Source organism: Equus przewalskii, chromosome 12 (genome assembly GCF_037783145.1).
Source record: "Equus przewalskii isolate Varuska chromosome 12, EquPr2, whole genome shotgun sequence".
NCBI lineage: Eukaryota > Metazoa > Chordata > Mammalia > Perissodactyla > Equidae > Equus > Equus przewalskii.
The window spans coordinates 11274699-11298040 of NC_091842.1; the positions used below are offsets into that span (position 1 = coordinate 11274699).

General features: G+C 45.2%; 1 protein-coding gene across 2 annotated transcripts; it reads right to left on the minus strand.

Annotated features, from left to right (window-relative positions):
* Positions 1 to 1010: 1010 nt before the first annotated feature.
* Positions 1011 to 23121, minus strand: BCL7B (BAF chromatin remodeling complex subunit BCL7B). Of its 2 annotated transcripts, XM_070566429.1 has the most exons (7): positions 22964 to 23121; positions 22669 to 22854; positions 16574 to 16649; positions 5320 to 5416; positions 2947 to 3117; positions 2314 to 2393; positions 1011 to 2052 (listed from the first exon to the last, which is right to left on the minus strand). In XM_070566429.1, the coding sequence occupies exons 1-7, from the start codon at positions 23104 to 23106 to the stop codon at positions 1960 to 1962; spliced, it is 846 nt and encodes a 281-aa protein (XP_070422530.1). In that variant the 5' UTR covers positions 23107 to 23121; the 3' UTR covers positions 1011 to 1959. The 2 variants fall into 2 exon arrangements, with proteins under 2 accessions (XP_070422530.1, XP_070422531.1); XM_070566430.1 differs by lacking the exons at positions 22669 to 22854; positions 22964 to 23121 and adding an exon at positions 19405 to 19675.
* Between the last annotated feature and the right edge of the window lie 221 nt (positions 23122 to 23342).

Genomic DNA, 23342 nt, shown 5'->3' on the forward strand with positions numbered 1-23342 from the left:
ACCAACAGGTCAGCCCGTTAAAACTTTCAAGGAAAAGCAAACTAGGGATGACAAAACAGGGGAGCAGAACTTGGATTCTTGACTTTGCCGTGACACCTGGAGCCTCTAAGAGAAATGAGAGGGGCCGGCTGGGTGGCACAGTGGTTCAGTTCATACGTTCCACTTCTCGGTAGCCTGGGGTTCACCAGTTAGGATCCTGGGTGCTGCGGGTATGGCACCGCTTGGCAAAAGCCATGCTGTGGCAGGTGTCCCAGATATAAAGTTGAGGAAGATGGGCATGGATGTTAGCTCAGGGCCAGTCTTCCTCAGCAAAAAGAGGGGGATTGGCAGTAGTTAGCTCAGGGCTAAACTTGCTCAAAAAAAAAAGAAAGAAATGAGAGGAATCATTTTAGGGAATACTGAAATGAAATTCTTGAACATATACAATGTAGAATTCTTTTCAACCATGACTCTGTTGTTTTTCCTAGGAATCAGGAGCAAAAAGGAACTCAGGACAGAAAACAGATTTGTGACTTCCAGGACCTCAAGGGAGGAGCCAATGGGGACTGAGCACTTAATGGGTATGGAGTTTGTGTTTCTCTTTCTTTTTTACTACCAAAAGTTTGGAGCTAGACACTGGTGATGATTGCGCACTATCATGAATGTATTTAGCGCCACTGAACTGTACACTCGGAAGTAGTTACAATGGTAAATTCTACATTGTGTGTATTTTACCATAATAAAAAAATAAGTAAAAAAATAAGAAAGAATTCATGAATGCCTCCCAAGGACCTGGAGCTGAGGAAAACATGTCCAGTGGGTGCATTCAGCAACACAGGGACAGAAGTATACTTCAAACTACATGACAACTTCCAAGGGAGTCTCCAAATCATTTTCATCAGAAAGTCACTCTGTGGGAGTAAGAGAATTGACAGGGCCCAGCCCCCAGCGACTTCATAAGCACTCAGCCACCACCCCTCAGCCCCTGCCCCCACAATCTTCCAGAATGAAGCACTCAGATACCAACAAGACATATTTCAAATAGTTTAATTTTAAAAATATTCTATTCAGTGCTAAAATATGTCTTCACTCACTGTTGCCCATTTCCATTTTCTTAAATTTTTAAAACAAAAAATAAAATCATAAAGATCAATTAAACATGCAGATTTCAAAGAAAAGGGAACTTTCTAGAAAGTCTGAGCTGAAGGAGTACTGTGGGGGATGGGTATTGTTGTCAGAACCTCAAATTCTTGCTGGGGGAGTTTGTGGCAGGAGGCAGGGGAGGCCGGAATGAAATGTGCAGTTGAAAACAGGGAAGGCTGCATGTGTGCATGTGTGTGTGTTGGGGGAAGGGGATGGTTACGGTAAGGGACAAAGAACTGTCAGCAGCTAGACAGCCCACGAGAGGCAGGATAACCTCAGGAATGGGCAGAAGCGCCAGGACAGCAAGAAATCTATATGGACTTTTCTGCCCTCCTGTAGAGAAAAGCCCTTCCCTTCCCTCCAAAATCTCTACCCAGGCCTTCAACAGCAGCCTACAGGGCCCCTAGCCCCAGGGAAAGTCCATGAATCTACAATCTCCATTCAAGTTCAAGTAGCCCTAAGCCCTCTCTTCTCTAGAGGGCGCCTTCCACATCTCTTTCCTCTTGTAGAAGCGCCAGCAGCTCCATCCAGAGGTTCTAGAGCAGAGACTGCTAGCTGGAGGTGACAGATGAAGCTTGGGATGGCTGAACCTCCAGCCTACTTGAGGTGGAAAAAGGACATGAGTGCTCCTCTTCCCAAGAGCAAGCAGACACAGATGCCAGGGACAGGAAGATGACACTACCACCCAAGTCCAGTGTCGGCCTTCCAGCCCAGAAGGTTCCTATGTGCAGGCTCTGGGCCCCAGGGCTTGCCCTTACCCCAGCAACACAGCACGGCCAGAACCAGAATGCAATAAATAGAGGCAGGGGGTCAGGAGGTGAAGGGCACAGGATGGTGCTAGCTTTCTGACGTTGTCTGCGGCACAGCAGGTTGGTCCACACAAAAGCGTTTCAGGGGCGGAGCACCTGAGTCTTCCTCTTCCTCAGCAATCTAGGAGCAGCCAGAGAATGAAATTATAGGGCCACCCCTCTGGACCAGAACCTCCCCATCCATCCTAATTACAACCTTGAAGCCCACTCCCAACCGCTCGCAGATAACCAAACTTCTTCTCCTACCTTCTAACCTGGAGACACCAGTTCCCCTTGCTGCTTCCCCACCCTACTACAGCACACTCGCCGCCGCAGATCCTTTCACATCAGCAGAGCCCTTACTTTCTTCCTAGACACTGGGAAACCCACAGTGCCTCCTTACCTGCGTCTCTAGTGGAACTGGTTCCTCCTTTGTGAGGGTGGGAGGTTCATCAGCAACTTCTGAGGCGGGCAGGGAGGGCTCTGAAAAGGCAGCAAGGTCAGCGTCACTGCGGGGCCTCCTGAGGGAGACGCCTGTGGAATCTCTGCCTCAGGCTGGGGGAGCTTTCCTCCCAGCTATGTGGAGGCGCTGTGGCGAAGAGGCAACACTGGCCGGAGAAGCCACATATATTATAAGAAACTCGTAAGACATAACGCAAAGTGCATCAACTCCGAAGTTAGAAGGAATGCAATTGGAGACAACCAGTTCCACCACTCACTAGCTCCGTGATCTTGGACAAGCAATTTAACCTTTCTAAGACTCCAATTCCTCATCTGTAAAATGAGACAATAGCTGCCATTTCATAGGGTTTTTGAGGGACTTATCCCAGGCATCAAATATGAAGAGTACCTGATTCCTTTATTCTGTGAAAGGAGAAAATGCAACCATTCCTCAAAACAGCCCAAACTGCTAACAAATGGCTTGAGACTGCCAGGCTTTGAGGCACCTCCTCTAACCTCTTACTTTAAAGAGAAGCATCAAGAGCAAGAGGCAAGGCCCCTCCAAGATGCTCATCCGGGGTCAACTGAGACTCACCCTCAAGGATCTCCTGGCCCAGAGTAGGGGGCTGGGAGTCGTCTGTGCGGAAGTCAGAGGTGTGTGCGGGGCTCAGGGACTCGCTCTGCTGGGGGCTGGGGCTCGAGTTGGTGCTGCTGTCCACCTTGAGTTGATAGACGTCGGACACAGAACTCTGATTGCTGTTTTCATCTGAAAACCAAACATGACACAAAGGCAACAGCTGAGGGTGGTCACTTTCCTTGAGAGTAACTCAGTACAGAACCAGGGGCCTGGTGTCTCCTTAGGCGGCCACAGACACCAAAGGGTACCAGGATCACTGCAGACACCCCTTGAGCCGAAGGCAGCACTTACGGGGCTTCTACACACTGCACATTATCAACAGAGTCTGTGTCGACTAATTCAGCATTTTCTATTTCACAATGTATTTCTAAGCACCAGACGCAGCCAGAATCTTTAAGTGTATACAACATCTGTATTTCAGGAAGATCAGGATCTGCTTATTAATCCCTTCTTTATTACCTGCCAATTATAGATTGGACCTGGTGTTTTCTCACTGTCCAGCGGAAAGGAGGGACATAGCTGTGCCTCTCAACCTTCCCCACAACACAAGATGAGTAGAAAATGATCAAATCTGCCTGGTACTCTGGGCCATCTGAAGGAGGCTGGTGGTGTGTGATGGTGGTCAGCTCTTTAGCTGCCCAGGCTCCACCCGAGTGCCTGGAGGATCAAGGGATTCCCACCTGGAAAGCTCTGTCTGAATGCATAGTCACCACCTAAGTTAAAAACACAGGAGTCAAGGACTCCTTCCTCTCCCTCACCTCCAGCGGCCAGCCACCAGATCTGCTCTACCCTACTGCTCTGACAGCACTTGCGTTCGTTCCTTCCTCTCCTACTGCCTTGGGTCAGGCCTCATTATCTCGGGCCTGCCTCCTGCAACAGCCACTGACTGCCCTTCCTCAGTCTCATGCACTCCCAACTGTACTTCACACCACTGCCACAGTGATCTTTCTAAATCGTTCGACAGTTCCCTGCTGCCTAAAGGATAAACTCAAACTCCAGTGCTTCTCCAGGCAGGCATGAGATGGCCCTATCACGACCTACAAAGTCCCTTCTGACCTCTAGGCTCATTCACCGCCTGCGTTCTTCTATACACACCCTTGGCTCGAGCCAAGCTGGACCCTGACCTAAAAGGTGCTGCGTGCACAGATGTCTGGTATGACGCGCTCTGTCCAGGCTTTCTGAAAAGCCCCATACATGCCAACATTCAGCTCAAGCATCACCTCCTCCACAGAGCCCTGCGTCCCAGGCTCCCTTGGGTGGAAATGACCATCCTGTCATTTCTGCTCCTGTTGTATCCTGTGTACACCTGCATTTATTTTACACACCAGTTTCCTTCCACTATACTCTGTGCAGGAAGGCTCTGTGCCTGACTGGTCTTTGAATCTCCAGTGCACTACACAGCACCTGGCACACAGTAGGGGTTCATTAAATGTTCACTCGTGAAAAGGATGAGATGGTGGCCAGACTGAGGAAACGAAGCCTCCTACCTCTCCCAGAACCTTATGATTGTGAACACCCTCCACACAGCTAGAGAACCTTTTCTCCTTCCTGTATCACCCTGACCTTGGGGGCCGGGGGAGGGTGGGAAGGGGCTACCTGCAGGCTCTCAGTCTAGCTTCAAAGAGACAACTGTAAGTCCTTTCTAGTCTTTCCTCCTATAAGACCACTACCTTCTACACTAGGTGGAAGTAGCATTTTATTATAAAAAGAATAAAGCTCCATCACTTTTGAGCTTAGGCAAACACTTTTCTCCCCCGAACATCAGTTTCCTTAAATAGGGATAATGATAACTGCCTGGTTTACATCACAGGCTGATGTAAGGATACAAATGAGAAACTGAAGTGAAAGTGCTTCCAAAACAGTAACTGCCACGTCGGCGTGAAAGGTGGTATGAGGCCGGCAGCGCTGACACACGCAGGACGTTCACTGAGATGGCTGAGGAGCACAACCTGTGCTCACAGTGGACAGCAGGTGCCCCGGCTTTGTGTGGCCTCCTCTAAGGCGCTATTAAAATATACAGTCTAAAGAAAAGAGCTTCTGATCCAGAAAACCAGGACCTAACACAAGGTCTGTCACTCACTAGTTACGTGACTTTCAATCCGTAACTTCACCTCTCTAGGCCTAGGTTTCCTTAAATGGAAACTGAGGATATTATCATCTATCTTGCAGGGTTATTGTAAGGTTTAAATGAAAAGACTTATGTAAAGTGCCTAGCAAGATACCAGCAAAATAGTAGGCACTAAAATGATCCATACAACTATTCCTCTTATTATTAATTGGTTCCTCTAAGTTTTCATTTTCCTGCAAGGAAGACATACGGATGCAACTCACCCTGGAATTCAAGAAGGAGAGAGGAATTGGCTGAGGCATCAGAGGGAAAGCCATTAGGTTCCCGGGCTGCTGAACTGTTCGATTTTGACTTTTCTTTCTAGAAAAGGAAAAAAAGAGGAATATGACAGAGCCAAGCAGGAGATTCACAGAGAGGGAGAAGGGTGCTGAGACACCACAGACGTCTGGATTAGGACTGAACAGGAATAATGAGAGCAGTTTGAGAATCCAGGACGCAAGGAACAATAGAATCCTGGACAAAGTGCCCCCAAGCCTCAGTGTCTCTATCTATAAACTGAACCCTTCCAGAACTAATATGATGACTCAAAAGTGAGAGGCAGTGACATAGCTTCTACTCGAGCTCCCTGTGGTACTCTTTCTTTCTGCCCTGATCAGAATGCTCTATCCAACCTTTCACTATGTCGATAGGTGAGAAACATGAAATACCCCTTTGAGAAAGATTCCTGTTTTAGTACCACAGCAGGAAAAAAAAGTAAAGAACAGCCCTCTAACTGGACAAAGGAAGGAGTCACTTTATACGTAATGCAAGCAGTGACAGGACAAATGGGCCCCTGCTGGCTCTATTCCTGACCAATCAACCCCATCCATTCAAAATGATCACCCTGTGTCCACCTTTGCCTGTAATATTATTTCCTTCAAGCAGGTTGCAGGTTACACATGTAGGGGAACCACAGTGGGAAGGTAAGCACTAACTTGCAACAAACAACCCGGGAAAGGACATAATCTAAGCATTTGCAAATGAGACCATCCCAAAAGGCAAAACGTTCAAATCTGGGTAATCTCAGATTTCCTAATTCATGGGCCAGCCCTGATGGCCTAGTGGTTAAAGTTCGGTACGCTCTGCTTCAGTGACCTGGATTCAGTTTTGGGTGTGGAACCACACCACTCATCTGTCAGTAGCCATGCTGTGGAGGCAGCTTATACAAAACTAGAAGGACCTATGACTAGAATATACAACTATGTACTGGGGTGGAAAAAAAATTACTAATTCATACTTTTAATACATGTCTATTTATTGTACATGCATCATACTAGCATTACAATTTACAATCCTACCTCTGTAATAAACCAACTGTACACATTTATGCATGTCCTTCCCTTCATTCTTTCACATGCAGACATAATTTTAATGTAATAACACTTCACCATTTGACTACACAAGCTACATAAACATGATTTTTAACAGCTGCATAACATTCCATACAACATAATACACTCAATCACTTCTCAACTACGGGGCATTTAACTTTAATTTATTTAGGATTGTGTTTATTTATTGCTACTAGGAATAAAGCCCCATTGCTCAACTTCTACTTCTTCCTGGATTATTTTATTTGAATAAATTCAGAAAAGAATATTCCTTCTAGATCAAAAAGTATAAACATTATTTTTCTTGTAAAACACTGTACCTCACCACTCTCTAAAGGATGATGGCAATATATTTGATGTACTAGTTTCACTAAGAGTCATGCCAACATTTGGCTTTACCATTTTCTTTTTCTGATCTCTGACTTATCTTTATTTTAATGTTCTGTGTTCAGGTAAAATACGTAATTCATTATAGGAAATGCTGAAAATACAGAAAAAGAAATGAAAACCACCCACACAACCAGAGACAATCTATACAGATATCTGTATAAAAATGGATCATGATGCAGTATTATAGCTTGCTTCCCTTTTCCCCTTCACCACATTAAAAACATCTTCATATGCCACTGAGTAATCTTCTACATATCTTTTATAATGGTTACAAACCTTTACAAGATACAGGTACACAATAACTTAATGAATTCTCTACAATAAGATCTTTATTTTGCTTGCAATTTATAAATACAACAAACAATATTCTAATGCTCAACACCACAGATGTACCTTGCACACATCATGATTATCTCCTTAAGATAAATTCCTCGAGGTAACACGTCTAGAGCAAAGGGATAAATATTTTGAAAGCTTTTTTTCCCTCTCGGCTTTATTGAGGTATACTTGACAAATAAAATTGTAAGACACTTAAAGTGTATGCTGTGGTGATTTGATACACATATCCATTGTGAAAGGATTCTTATCATCCAGTCAATTAATACATCCATCACTGAAAGCTTGTAAACATACATATATGATCCACTTAACCTGTAGAAAGTTTGCACCAATTTACTCTTCCATCAGCAGGGTCCCACTCCCTTGTATCCTTCACATTTTTTCCTTACCAATTTGATCACCATTTTCCATTTTTCCCAATCTAATAGGTCTATGCTAGTACCTTAGGAGATGGCACACTACCATGGACCACTGGAGGGTGGATAAACTGATGGACCTCAGTGCCCAGCTCAGAAATCAACACAAACACTGTGAGAAGCCCTTGGGAGAGACAAAGGGACCTGAGCCCTGGGCAGGGAGAATTTGAAATAGGAAAGGGCCAGGGGCTTATTATGTGAGAAGTCGGTTGAGGGAGACTTTCCAGCACTGTCCTTCCCCCAAATATACACACACTACCCAAGAGATTTAACTGTCCAACCTTTGGGTAATGGCACCAGCGGAGCCAGGGCTGGATGAAGAATAAAGGGGGGCTCCAGAGCCCCCCCAACTTTCACCCACCAGCTCCTTGGGCTTGGCAATGACCAGGAAGGGTGGCTGCTCCCAGATAAAGGTAGCACGTGTAAGACCAGTACTTGGGAGTTCCCTGGCAGGCAGGAGAGGATAGGAGAGGGAGAAAGGGAAAGGCTGAACCCTGAGGCTAACCCCATTCCCTGAATTCATTTAGAGGAGGGCAACCAGAGTTTAGGCTTACATCCTCCCTTCAGTTACATATTACTAGCCAAGGCAGCTCAGAGGGAGCAAGAGATGAGTACATAGAAAAAGCGAACCAGACATTAGAGGGAAATTAGCACCATGAAAGACAATAAACAGAACAAGGTATACCAGAAGCAGCAGACTAATGAGACAGAAGAATTTAAATAAAACATGGCAAGTCTCCTCAGAAAGATAAGGATGATAGTGGAAAGCTGTTTTGAAGAAGAATCAATTAAGGAAATTTGGCATGAATAATCTAATTGTTCAAAATAAAACCTGAGTGAGTTTAGTAGTAGATATAGATACAGCTGAAGAAAAGAGTAATCAGCAAAAACTAGGTTGAGAAATCAGAATATATGAGGAAAGAACAAAGAGATGAAACAAATGAGAGAAAGCTAAGAAACAAAGAAGCTAGACGTGAACATCACAGGATATTCTTACAAAAGTTCTAGATCAAAGATAGAGAAGTAGTCTAAAAGTTTCCAGGAATACAAGAGGATCACCTATAAAGAATCCAGAATTAGACTGACAGCAGAGTCTCAACAGCAACACAAGAAGCACAACAGCTGAGCAATAGTTTCAAAATGCTGACAGAAAATATAATTCTTTTTTAAGATTGGCATTCAAGCTAACATCTGTTGCCAATCTTCCTTTTTTTTCCTTCTCTTTCTCCCCAAAGCCCCCCAGTACATAGTTGTGTATTTCTAGTTGTGCGTCCTTCTAGTTGTGGCATATGGGATGCCACCTCAGCATGGCCTGATGAGCGGTGCCATGTCTGCACCCAGGAACCGAACTGGCAAAACCCTGGACCGCTGAAGCAGAGTGCATAAACTCAACCACTCGGCCATGGGGCCGGCCTCTAGAAAATATAATTTTGAACTTAGAATTTCATATACAGGTAAAATGATTAAACGTGAAAATAAAACAAAGATATTTTCAGAAAGTTTTCTCCACAAAAGCCCCCTTTGACAAAACTCTTGAAGGATGTATTCCAGCAAGAAGAGAAACGAATCCAGGAGAAAGCAATAACAAATAGGCATAAAGGGATAGTAAATACTTAGTAATGTTTATTTTGTCTAATTAAACAATGACTAAAACAAGATATATCTGTAACAACTGAAATATCTGAACTGAAATCCTAGTCAAAACTAAGGACAGCGTAAGGATGGACGTGGGAAGGGGCAGAGACCAGAGTTAATTAAAATGCGTTATGAGTGTTATCAGGTTCAGAGGGAAAACACAGATTTGGATAAGCTTTATACATTGATAGGGATAAATAATAAGTATAAGTTTTACTAAGTTAGAGGTAGCCAATAGAAAAACAAAAGTAGAATGCAGAACTTTCAAATCATAAGAAAATTTGTCTAGTCATCATGAGGTGAAGAGAGAGAAAAAAAGAAAGTGTATCATGGCAGAAATTCTTGTCTATATTAATGAAATTTTTAGGTGGTCACATTTTCCCAGCCTTCCTGGCCACTAGGCAAGCCACGAGCTATTATGAGCACATACAGTGAGTGTATATATCCTGAACTGAATTCTAGAAAACTCCTTAAATTCACGAAAATACTATTTGCCCGTCCTTCCACTTCTCCTGCTGCCTGCAACCCGAATGTGTTGAATGAATGGCTCAACCTTGGAATACAAGGTCAAAAATGAAGCAGAAGGAAGGGGGTTCAGAAAAAACAAATGGAGCAACGGAATGAGGAGCTGTCAATGAGTAAAGAGTTTTAGTTTTGCAAGATGAAGAGTTCTGGAGATTGGCTGCACAACAAGGTCAACGTACCTAACACCACTGAACTGTACACTTAATAAATGGTTAGGGACTGGCCCCATAGCCGAGTGGTTACGATGGCACGCTCCACTTCAGCAGTCCAGGGTTTTGCCAGTTCAGATCCCAGGCACGGACATGGCACCACTCATCAGGCCATGCTGAGGCAGCGTCCCACACAGCACAACCAGAAGGACCTACAACTAGGATATACAACTGTGGACTGGGGGGCTTTGGGGAGAACAAGAGGGAGAAAAATTAAAAAATAGTTAAGAGGGTAAATTTTATGGTATATGTATTTTACCATAATTAAAAATAAAGTAACATGAATAGTCATTACTCTCTGAAAGATTAAATTTAAAAAAAAGGAGTAGAAAGGTTGGAAGAAACCTGGGTCTCTTAGAGCAGAACCATCACACCAGCCCTGGACTGTACACTTCTGTTCCTCTAAGAAAAAGAACAAAATAAACTTCTTTTTGTTGTGAGGAAGACTGACCCTGAGCTAACATCTGTTGCCAACCCTCCTCTTCTTGCTTGAGGAAGATCGTCACTGAGCTAACATCTGTTCTAACCTTCCTCTATTTTATGTGGGATGCCACCACAGCAGGGCTTGACGAGCGGTGCTAGGTCTGTGCTGGGGATCTGAACCCGCGAACCTCGGGCCACCAAAGCAGAGCGTGTGAACTTAACCACTATGTCACTGGGCCAGCCCCTAAACTTCTTTCTTAAACCACTGTCATTTTGAGTTTTCTGTCACCCACAGCTAAACCTAATCCTAACGTGCCCAAAAAGCAGAAAATGTGAAAAGGGGGGGAAAACTGAATTAGAAGACATAGCAGTCAAATATAAATCAAAAGAAGACAGGGTAGAAATTATAATACCAGACAACATAGAATCTGAGGCCAAAAAGAGGTGGACATAAGGGACAAAGAGAGACATTATACACTGGTAAGAGGAATGACAGATCAAGATGATATAACAACCACGACATAAACATACACACATCAAAAACAGAGTGTCAACGACATAAAGTCAAAATTGACTTAGCCACAAAGAAGCAAACAAACGCACAATTTCACACACTCGTCTCAGAAACATATAGAAAAAAACATACAAAAAAAAGCAAAGATACAGAAGATTTGGATATCATGATAAATGATTCAATTGTTTCATTTCATACCTAAGAGTATATTTGTTTTAATCACAAGTAAATGGTCCAAAAATAAATCATGAACTAGGTCACAAAAAAAGTCCCAATAATCCCAAGGAACTAATATCCTGCCAATTTAATAAAACAGAGTACCAATTTTAAAAGGATAGCTAAAAAAACCTCACATATCTAGAAACTAAAAATCTTTCTATCAAATAATCTTTGGGTTAAAGAGGAAACCAAAGAGGAACTTACAAAAAATTTAGCTGATGATACCATCAATGATATTTTGACATTCATATATGTCAAAAGTTATGGGAAACTACTAAAGAAGTGAAATGTATTTCAAAAACAAGAAAAACTAGAAAAAAGATCTAAGTGTTCAATACAAGAAGCTAGGAAAACAACAGAGTTAATCTAATAAAACACAAAAAAGGGAAATGATGGTAAAAACTAATGAAATAGCATACAAAAGACTGACAAAATTACAAGATGATTTTTCATAAAGATTTTAGAAGAGGTGACAAGACAGATCACATTGAGGGAAAAAAATGCAAGTAACAAATGTGAAAACGGCAAAATAATTACCAATATAACAGGGACTTCAAAGTACAAAAGAATATGATAAGTAACTATGTATCAGTACATGTGAAGCTCTGACCAGCGTTCTTCAGCAGGGGTACTGCCGACATTCTGGACAGGCCAATTAACTGTTCACTGCACAGGACTGAATGACACACTGCCAACAGTTCAGCATCACTGGCCAATGAAGAAACACCCTGCCTCATTTCTAAACACTCCTGGGGAGGCAGGGAAAGTGGGGAAGACCCAGCACTGCCCCCTATTAAAGAACCAATGGCACACGTGAAGTGGGGAAATTTCTGGAAAATACATAAAAGAGCAAAACAAGTATCAAAAAAAAGAGAAAACCTAAATACATCAATTACCATTAAAGCCACTGTACTCCCCCCACCAAAAACTCAGACAGGAGTAAAAGTGAGTTCCATTAAACTTTCTCATTTTAAACCAGTTGTTCCAGAAATCAAAAAAGAAGAGAAATTGCCTAATTTGTTTTAGGAGGCTGGTGTAATCTTAATACCAAATCAACGTAAAGACAGCATAAGAAAAGAAAGTTACAGACCAATTGTACTAATGAACAGATGCAAAATCTTAAATGAAATATTTGTGAATTGAACGCAATATTGTATTAAAAAAGTCTCAAAAACCAACAAAAACAAAGCATGTCCACATAGAATTTGTCTTAGGATCAAAGAATGGTTCACCATCAGAAACTTTATTAATATAATTCCCCATATTAATAGATTATTGATTAGAGAAGGAAAATCACATGAACATTTCAGTAAATACAGGAAAAGCAGCTGGATAAAGACCAACACCTATTCATAAAATTGAATAAATCTTAGAAAACTAAAAAAAAGGAATTATTTACTTACTTATTTATTTTGTTGAGGAAGACTGGCCCTGAGCTAACATCTGTTGCCAATCTTCCTGTTTTTGCTTGAGGAAGATTGTCACTGCACTAACATCTGTGCCAATCTTACTCTATTGTATGTGGGATGCTGCTACAGCATGGCTTGACAAGCACTGCTAGGTCCATACCCGGGAACCGAACCTGCGAACCCTGGGCCACAGAAACAGTGTGTGCGAACTTAACAACCACACCGCCAGGCCAGCCCCCGGGAATTTTTTTTTTTTTTTGATGAAGATTAGCCCTGACCTAACATCTGCTGCCAATCCTCCTCTTTTTGCTGAGGAAAACTGGCCCTGTTCCTCCACTTTATATGTGGATGTCTGCCACAGCATGGCTTGCCAAACGGTGCCCTGTCCACACCCGAGATATGAACCTGTGAACCCTGGGCCGCCAAAGCAGAACATGTGAACTTAACCGCTGCACCACCGGGCCAGCCCCATCCCAGGGAATTTTTTATTTTGATAAAGGCCACCTTCCCAAAAACTTACAGAAAGAGAGAAAACTCACTCTACTTGACATTAAGCCATTCTAAAAACTGACAGTACATAAAACAGTCACTCCAGTGCAGGAACAGATAAAACAAAATAGAATATAGAGTTCAAACAGATATAGATAGGAACAGGTACACAACAGAGATGACATCACAAATCAGTGGAGAAAGGATAGATTACTTAATAAACAATATTGGGGAAATGGCTCACTGTATTAAAGAAAATTAGATCCATATTTCCACTATTGAAAAAAAACCAAGAAACCTACATGGATTAAACATCTAAATGTGAAAGTTAAAACTGAAAAGCTAACAGAAGATACAGAAGTTCTTTTTTTCTTTTGGTGAGATAGATCGGCCCTGAGCTAACATCCAGTGCCAATCTTCCTCTTTTTGTTTGAGGAAGATTGTCCCTAAGCTAATATCCGTGCCTGTCTTCCTCGATTTTGTATGTGGGATGCTGCCATAGCATGGCTTAATGAGCAGTGTGTAGGTCCACACCCAGGATCCGAACCAGCAAACCCCAAACGCTGAAGTGGAGCATGTGAACTTAACCACTATGCAACCAGGCCAGCCCCAGAAGTCCTTAATGACCATGGAACAGAGAATAATTTAGAAACAAGACCCAAAAGGTAAAAAATGTAAGGACAAATTCATTAATTTGACACAAAAAAATTAAAGGACGTTATGACAAAGTTATCAGACAGGTGACATGTCAAAGACATCTGCCATGTACAAAACTGACCAGTTTTTTTATATCTAAAATATCAATCAAAGAATCCATGCAAATCAGAAAGGTAAAGACGTGAAAGGCACTGCAAAAATGGGTGCAGCTGTGGGGCTGGCCCCGTGGCCGAGTGGTTGAGTTTGTGCGCTCCGCTGCAGGCAGCCCAGTGTTTCGTTGGTTCGGATCCTGGGCGCAGACATGGCACTGCTCGTCAAACCACGCTGAGGCAGCATCCCACGTGCCACAACTAGAAGGACCCACAACGAAGAATATACAACTATGTACCAGGGGGCTTTGGGGAGAAAAAGGAAAAAAATAAAATCTTTAAAAAAAAAAAAAAAATGGGTGCAGCTGTTCTGGAGAGAAATCTGGCAGCATTTAGTAAAACTAATTACATACGTACACCCTGTAACAGAGCAATCCCACTCCTGGGCATCCAGTTCAGAGAACACCTCCCACAAGTCCTCAAGAAGAATGGTTTAAGGGATGCCCACTGCAGTCATCTGTGCTAGTAAAAAGCTGGAGACAACACAAAGAAACAGACCCATAGACAGACACCTGAAATATGACAAAGGTGGTTCTACAGGGCAGGAGGAAAGGAATAGTCTTTTCAAAAAACGGTTCTGGGACAAATGCATATCCACATGGAAAAAAATGAAATTGGGCCCTCTACTTCAAAATATACAAAAATCAACTCCAGGTGTGTTATAAACAGTTACAGAATAATAAGCTTGTAGAAGATTACAGGAAGAATATCTTTGTGGCCTCAAAAAGTAAAAGATTTCTTAAGACATTTAAAAGTACTAATTATAAAGAAAAAGATTATTTTGTCTACATTAAAATTTAAAAAGTTCTGTTACTCAAGGCAGCATAAACAGAGTGCAAAGCCAAGCCACGGAATGGGCAAAGATACAGAAAGTATAATCAATAAAAGATTTGTGTCCAGAACAGAGAGAATTCCTGTAAGTCATAAGAAAAAGACTACAACCAAATAGACTTAAACAGGCACTTCCTAAAAGACAAAATCCAAAAGGCTAATAAATACCGAAAAGGTGCTCAATCTCATTAGTAATTACACAATTAGCCATCAAATTAAAACCACAACGAGGGGCTGGCCCCGTGGCCGAGTGGTTAAGTTCGCGCGCTCCGCTGCAGGCGGTCCAGTGTTTCGTTAGTTCGAATCCTGGGCGCGGACATGGCACTGCTCATCAGACCACGCTGAGGCAGCGTCCCACATGCCACAACTAGAAGAACCCACAACGAAGAATACACAACTATGTACCAGGGGGCTTTGGGGAGAAAAAGGAAAAAATAAAATCTTTAAAAAAAAAAAAAAAAACCACAACAAGACATCTTTACATATGAGTCCAACAATGCCAACTGCTGATGAGGATTGGAGCAATGAGAACTCATATTTCTAGTGGAAATATAAATTGGTACAATCACTTTGGGAAATAGCTGGTATAGGTCAAAATATACATAACCAAAGACTCAGCAATTCCACTCCTAGGAATATATCCTGGGAAAACTCATGCACATGTTGACCCACATACTGAATAAGAATGTTCACAGGAGCACTGGTCCTATTACTCCAAACTGGGAACACCCCAAATATCCATCCACGTGAGAGTTGGAAAGATCAATCACGGTACAGTCCTGTAATAAAATTCCATACAGCAAGGAAAAGGCACAAACAGCTCCGAAGACGAACGGATGAATTTTACAAGTGTAATGCTGAGCAAAAAAGCAAGACACACAAACATAGATACTTCATGATGCTGTTTATATAAGGTGACAAATGTTTACGAATGACCAGAGAAGTGGTAAGAAAAGCAAAAGCAGGACAGTGATTTCCTCTAGAAAGGAGGCAGGGGTGCTGGGAAGAGTCCAAGAGAGGCCTCTGCGGGAGTTGGCAATGCTCAACGTTTTGACCTGGGTGGCTTTTACAAGGGTATTAGCTTTATAATTATTCACTTTACTGTACACTTATATTTTATGTACATTTCTATATGTGTTTTATATTTGAGATATTTTTAAATAGGTAGGGAGAAAAAAAGTGGAGACAATCTGGGTGTTGATCACCCAGGGAATGTGTAGATAAATGTAGTCGCTGCAGATAAGAGAATATAATGCAAGGGTGAAAGGTTAACAACTCTATTTACAATTACAGAAACACAGAGAGTTCTCAAAAACAACGCTGAACAAAAGAGAAGAAATAGAGGTTTATAGGACAAAGCTATATATAGAAGTAAATTTTTTAAAAATACAAACATGAAACAACCCTATGTATTTTTCAAGAATACACAGGTGTCCAAATAAACCCAGGGAAGAGGAATTAGAAAGGAATATACACTTAATAAACACATAAAATACACTACAGTGGGTAGCTAAGTGGATAAGAACAGGAGTCAGCAACTTCTTCTCACAGGGCCAGATAATAAATATTTTAGGCTTTGCCCACCATTAGGTCTAGGGCAACTACTCAACTCTGCCATTACAACTCAAAAGCAGCCACAGACAACAGGGAAACCCAAGAGCATAGCTGTGTTCCCATCAAACTATACTGACAATCACAGGGAGCAGGCACACCTGGGCTGGAGTTCGCCAAGCCCTGGAAAAGAGGAATGGGTTAAGGAAAGGGAACAAAGGGGAAAATAATAAAGTGAGAGAGGCTCTGCGTGGACCAATGACAGAGGGTGCCTTCAAGTATTTTCAACTCAATTCTGGGGAAATAAATTCCTTTAAAATGAAGAGGTGATCAAAGAAAGAAAAAAAGGAAACGGTACCTTTTTGTTGTTTTGATTTTCTTCCACACTTACCTCCTTGCTGTCTGTCACAGGAACCCACTTAAATATCCTAAGGGACGTGTCACCCACAGTCACCCACTTTTTCTCCCTAAAAGAAAGACACTTCTTAGAACTGACAAATAATAAAATTGATTTTCTGTTCACAACTTGTGCTTTTCTACTTTTCAGCAGACCATTCAATCCTAAACGCCTTCCAAACTTCCTCTCTGTCAAATCATACCTTAACTTTCAGTGCAAAATCACCCCTTCCAGAAGACTTCTCTACCAAGCTCCTTTACTCTGAAGCCTCTGCTTACCACCTTTCCTTACGTAAAGTGTACCAAAGCCTTGTTCCTCAAAGACTGCACCAATACAGAGTACCAGCACATTTTCACACTCAGGTATCGACCCGGCCATCATTTATCTTCCAAAAACTAACTCAATTCCATTGATACTCATAAAGCCCTATGAGACAGGGCCCTGCGGGAGGTAAAGGATATGTAAGATATGGTCCGTACCTTGGGAGCTCATAAGAATGCAAAAGGTAGATAAGCAAATCATTCTAACACATGAAGGCGGCAGGGAAGGTGAGAAGGAGGCTGAAAGACAGAGTAAGATTAGGATATACCACGGAAATGTGGAGAACTCCTGTGACTCCTGTGGAACTCTGGGTTGAACCACGATTCCATTTAACAATAATTGCAGGAGCGGGATAGGATGCTTGCAGCTAACAGAACCGAGCCTTACGTTGGTTTCAGGAAGAGGTGAAGGATGAGCCACGGCAAGACTGTTTTAAGGCTTTATTTCACAGAGGAAGTTACTTTTGAAATAAAGCTTTAAAAAAATGAGTAGTTTTTTTCCCCCAGGCACAGTTTTTTTCTCCTGTGGAAAGACAAGTGATATCCTCGAACAGAGGAGTAGCTTATGGACAAGTAGGGCTGGGGAGCTTGAAACACGATTTCTGAAAGTTTCATGTCCAAATTTGAGGTTACAAAAAAGCAAAAAAAAAAGAGTAATGGCTGTTACTGTTGCTATTGCCGATGGTGTTCAGCAAATAATGATTTCACAGAAATGCAGAGACTGTGATGTAACAAAAAGAAGAATGGACTAAAGACTTAGGAAACTGGAATTAATTCCTGGATAAGCCACTCCATTTCCTCATTTATTCAACAAATATTTAATATTCAAGACCATACGCTAGGCCCTGGGCACACAGGGAACAGGATGCACAGTCCCTACCCTCACAGAGCCTGCGCTCCAGCTGGAAGCAGACATCAACCAACTCGCTTCACAGCCACTCAACCGTTAGGTTTACCCATATCAAATCGCCTTTTGTGTAGGTTACAAAGTCAAATACAAAAAGCGTCATGCGATTCAACTTAATACAATTGTGGAAAGTTCTATGAAGAGGACCTGACTTAGACTGGGGATCTTAAAAGGTGTCCTTGAGGAAGCAACTTTTGAGCAGAGCTGGGAGTTAACCAGGCAAGGGGGAGGGGAGGGTAGAGGGAGGAGGCCAGGCAGCAGAGCAGTAGTGTGGCTCCCGCTGATAGAGGGCCGGCAGAGGAGCCGGCATCCTGGGAAAGACGGTGGTTTGAGCTAGGCTGGTGAGGCAGGAAGGACCATCTTCCGTCTTTTTCCTGAGAGCAAGAGGTCACTAAAGCATTAGCCTAAGCAGTGGAGTGCTGTGAGCAGACTTACACTTGAGAAAAATGAAATCACTCAGTACGACAACATGGACGGACTGGTAACAAACAGGAGCTGAGGCAGGGAGATGGCAGGGAGGCTGGTACACAGTTTCAGCTGAGAGAGGATGGATGCTCCTCTGGCCTAGGCTGCTGACCCCGCAGAGATGGCCAGAAGAGAAAGAAACGCCTGCCAATTCTTAGGTTTCACCAAAACCCAAGGACGACTCGATTTGGAGGGGGAAAATCATTAATAACTTATCACTCATTAATATTTATGAGTCCCAACTATATATGAAGCCCTTAAAGAGAGAAGGAATTTGGTCTTGTGGGGAAACGGACAAGTAAACAGGCAAATCAAGTCCAAGGTACGGATGCCCCCAAACGGGGTGGAGGGCTGGCAGCGGGAGGACTTGCGGTAGGCTCCCCGGAGGGAGCCAACACCCACCCGGGCTCTGAAATCAGCAGTAGTAACTAGAGAAAAGCAGCCAAGAAGGTGGCGCACACAGGCGGCCGTGAAAGTCTAACGTGATGCGCGGACAGCCGGCGCCGGCAACGCACGTTCCGGGAGCCGGTCCCAAACGAGGCAGGTGTAGACGACCCTACTCACGGCTCCAAGGCCCCCTAAGAAGACGCCGACCCAGCGCGCCGCGTGGGGGCCGGCACGACGGGAAGAGAGGGCTCCGATGTGGACGACCACGCCTACTCCCGCGGCAGACGGGGGCACCGAGAACCTCGCCGCAAACTCAGCCCAGGTGGTACGTGGAGCGCTCAGGATGGCCCGCGGGAGACACTCAGAGATGCCAGTCTACTACGAGGGGCAGTTCGGGACGCTAAGGGATCCAAACGCCGGGGGAACGGCGTGGGGACGAAGCCCGCGGCCGGCTGCGCGTGGGAGCCAGACCCCGGGCCGGAGGGCGACCGAAACCCGGTGGCTCCTCCCGGCGGCGCGAGCCCGCGGGCAAGTGGGCGGGCCCGCGAGCCGGGCGGCCCGCTGATTGGTCGCGGCCGGCACACCCTCTGACCTCACGTCGACGCGAGCTGCACCCTCCTCCCGCCTTCTCCGGCTCCCCCTCCCCCCAGCGTCTGCCGGTCGGCTCCCGCCCCGCCCGCCAGTCCGGCGCTCCTCAGGGTCTGGGCCGGCGACCCCGGCCAGCGCCCTCAGCCCCGGCCCCTCACCATTTCCGCACTTTCTCGATGGCCGCCATCACCTTCTTGATGTCGTCCTTGGCCCGGCTGCGGGTCTCGGCCCGGACCGACCGGCCCGACATGGCGGCGGAGGAGCGGCGGGGGCCGGGGCACTGCTCCCAAGACGGGAAATCGCGCGCCTCACGCGCCGCCGCCCGCCCGCCGCAGCAGCGTCACCGCTGCCGTCGCCCCCTCCCTGCGCGCGTGCGCGAGGAAGCGCGCGCACCCGCCCGCCCCTTGGGGCTCGAGGCCTCAGCGCGCCTGCGCACCCCGCCCCGGGCGTCCCTCCCTGGGCGCCCCGGGAGTCCCCTCAGCCGGCACGCTGGCCCCGGTGCGGGGAGAGCGGCGGCACGTGCTGTGGGCAGGGCGAGGTGCGAGGCCCTGCCAGGTCCCTGGCTGTTTCCCGGGGGGTTTGAACCTTTGTCCTCTGGGCAGGGCCGCGGTCGTAACCTATATGTTAGGGGTTTGACCTTAATGGGACCTCGGTTCTGCACCATCCTGTCCTGCCTCCTGTCCTGTCTGGCGCCCTACCTCCTCAGATAATACTGCTGTGCTCCAACCAACCGCAGAGAATCTCACACGTTTCTTCAGTATGCCTCTGGGCCTTTGCACACACCTGTTCCCCACCTGGAATTCTCTTACCTCTTCGTCTGATGAAGTGACCACTTGCTCTTTCAACTCGGAGAAGCTTTCCCCTGATGTCCCGGGGTTCTGTTCGTTCATACTTAGCACGCTACATCACTGTCTCATTTAATCCAGCAGTTATTGATTAAATGATACCTGCGTTGTGCAAGACTCTGTGCTAAGTACTGAGAACAAAATCTGGGCTTTTGCTTTAAAAGAGCTTATAGTTTAGTAGAACATGCAGACCAGAAAACAGGCATTTAACATGCCATTTTATAAATGCTAGACTAAGGGAGGTACAAGGTGCTAGATGAGGAGTGTCCAGAGGCTTCTGGGAAAAAATGACCTTGAAGCTGAGCTCTGAAAGTCAGGTAGATGTAATTGCTCCAAGGCCTGACTGTGCCCTCAGACATTGAAGACACTCAATAAATGTTCGGGGGAATGTTGAATCTTCAGTGCAGCGTCCTTTCTCTTTGCCTCCCCGCAACCACTGCCACTACCACACAGGCATTTATTGATGCCTGCAGGATGCAGGGAGGGGCCTGTAGCAGCTGCTTCGGGAGACATAAAGGAAACAGGAGACAGCTTGCATCGGTTGGTAGTGGCTACTTCTCTGACCTCTACAGAAACTTCCTTCTGTGTGCCTAGAGAAATGCCTAGCTAAGCCTGAACTTGACGCAGCCTCTGACTACGACTGTTCAGCCTTTCATGATCTACCAACATCATGGCTTGATAGCAAATGTTATCTTGCTGGTGAGAGGTGGAAGAATAGCATCTGCCTGACCCGGGAGTGGATGAGCGGAACCAGCATGAGCCAGGCCAGACCTCTGCCTTGGGCAAATTGCTCTCAAGGCAGTAGCTTCCCTTCTCAGAGTAAGAGCTACAGTGGCCTTCAATGCCCCATCTGTCCCCACACCTCCTCTCATTAATTCTGTGACCTCACCTTCTACAACTCTACCCTTTGCTGTCTCTGCTCCAACTACACTGGCCTCCTCGCTCATGTGAAAACACTCAGTCAAGCTCCTGCCTGAGGACTTTTGCACTGTAGGCCCCTCTATCTGGAACACCCACCTGCATATATTTGCGTGGCTTACTCTCTCACCTCCTTTAGGTCTTACCCAGATGTTATCTTTTCAATGTAGCCTTCCTGGCCACCCTCTCGAAGACTGCAGTTCTGTCGCCACACACTCGGTATCCCCCTTCCCCAGTTGATTTTTCTCTGGAACATTCATCACCATCTGAAATACTATTTTATTTGTCTGTCTTGCTTATTATCTATCTTCCTTCCGGTAGTTCCATGAAGGTAATAACATGGCCTATTTTATTCTGTTCACTGATTATCCCTAGTCTGGAACAGAACCTGGCACCCAGTGGGGGCTCATTAAATATCTGTCGAATGTTCCACCTCAATGCTTGCCCTTCCAGGAGGCCTTCCCCAGCCTCCCTCCGCTGAACCCCCACAGGACCCCGAATACAGTCTGCATCACACTCAGAGGTGAGGATTCCAGGGCAGGCAGGAGAAGCCACCTCAAAGACCACATAACTTTGGGTGTATGTCCTCGTATGTTCCTGAAGATCACGTGGTATGTTCCTGCTTAATCGCAATTTGAGGTTCTTTTCTTCCTTCATTTGCTCTTTATTATCTGCCACCCCCTGAAATGTCAGCCCTGTGGGGGCAGAGACCCTGTCGTCAAGTTCACCTTTACATCCCCAATGGCTAGCACAGCACTGGGCACAGAGGGGGGCGCTTAATAAAAAGTTATCACATGAATGAGTGAAAGCATGAATATGGTTCTTCTCCACGGGCTCTCTTTAGGGCCCACCCTCAGCTGTTGTCTCCCTTTCTGTCCTGTCCACGTGGCCTGTAAATCGTCGCACTTTCTTTGTCAGAGCGATGTAGCTCCGTGGCTGCACTCGGTCCTTGCCCCAGCCAGCACACGTGCCCAAGGCCCAGCACATCTCTGATAACTTCTCACGCCTCTTCTAAAATCCTCTCCGTGGCTCCCATTGCCTACGTTCAAACAGATACCATAGCCCAGTATGACTTAGGGCTCCAAGTATGATCCCAGTCACAGGGAAAGGGTGCTGGGAGACAGAAAGCCTGCGCTGGCATCCCAGCTCAGCCATTTACTTGTCTCGCGGCTTTGCGTGGGTTCCCTAACCACTCTGAATCCCAGTTTTGTTTTGTTTTTGTTTTTTTCCTGTGAAATGACTTCAATAACAATGGCTCTGTACTTTACAGAGTTGACCTGAGGACCTGGTGAGGGAGGGAGTGGACGAGCTTTGTAACCTGCAAAGTGCCTTACAGGCAGAAATATTCTTTTTGGCTTCCAGTGCCGCTGCTGCTGCCTGTGCTCTAAATTCCAACTGAACAAGACCCGTCCCGTGTCCCCTGAGCAGACCCCGCACATCCTGCCTCGGGGCTGTTCCTCACGCCATTTCCGCCCCTGAATGCCGCTCCCTCTCCTAACCCACTCACCACCCTCCTTTTGAAATACCCATCTTTCAAGACTCAACCTCCTCCACAATTGTTCCAAAAGCATGCAATCCCACCCTTATTAGGCCCCCCAGAGCATTGAGTTCACCTCTCAGCCCTTTTAATTTTACCTCTCAAAAAGCTGCGATCCTCACCTGGACTGCTTCAGCGGACAACAGGCCCTGAGGAACCTGGTGGTTCGAGCCTGGAGTCCTGCATGTTCGGCTCCCACACTGGTATCTGTGAAGATCTGTTTGAAGAGAAGCCTTGAGGAGAGAGAAGGGCCTGAGCTGTGCTGAAATTCCTGTCTCTTTCCTCCTTCTTGGGTTCTGTTAAAAGCCCTGTTGAGAGAGAAGACAGAAGACCAAGATCAGGGTCCCCTTCTTTCCAGGAAAGCCACTTTGTAAGGCCACAGAGGCCCAAGAAACAGTCCTGAGGAGTAAAGGAAACCTGTAGGAGGTTGTGAAGGACTCTGCATGCCTTGTTAAGCAACAGCGAACTTTCTGGAATTCATTAAGAGAGGTTGTATGGGCTGAAAATGGAAATGGTTCAAGGAGGCCTTCAAAACATTCACAGGTGGGTCCGTGATGCATTGCTAATGAGAGTGCTGGGAAGTGAGAAACCAGAATACAGTCAGTGAGGGCCAGGCGGCGGCAGAGAGAGCCTGGTGCTGCCCCCAACTGTGAGGAGCTTCTTAAAATGCAGGTTCCTGGGCCCTGTCCCCAAGGTTTTGTCTCCACAGTTCTGTGGATTTTATTTTTGGCATGTGTATTCTATTTCATATTTTTGAAATTTATCTTAATATATAACACATGCATGTGCTGGAAAA

Coding starts and splice junctions, on each gene's coding strand:
- BCL7B (XM_070566429.1), bottom strand. CDS start 23,106: ATGCATCACGGACCCACCTGTGAATGTTTTGAAGGCCTCCTTGAACCA. Junction 5,417..16,573: donor CTGTGACAGACAGCAAGGAG/GTAAGTGTGGAA, acceptor TTCCTTTTCTAG/AAAGAAAAGTCAAAATCGAA. Junction 3,118..5,319: donor TCTCCTTCTTGAATTCCAGG/GTGAGTTGCATC, acceptor TTTGGTTTTCAG/ATGAAAACAGCAATCAGAGT.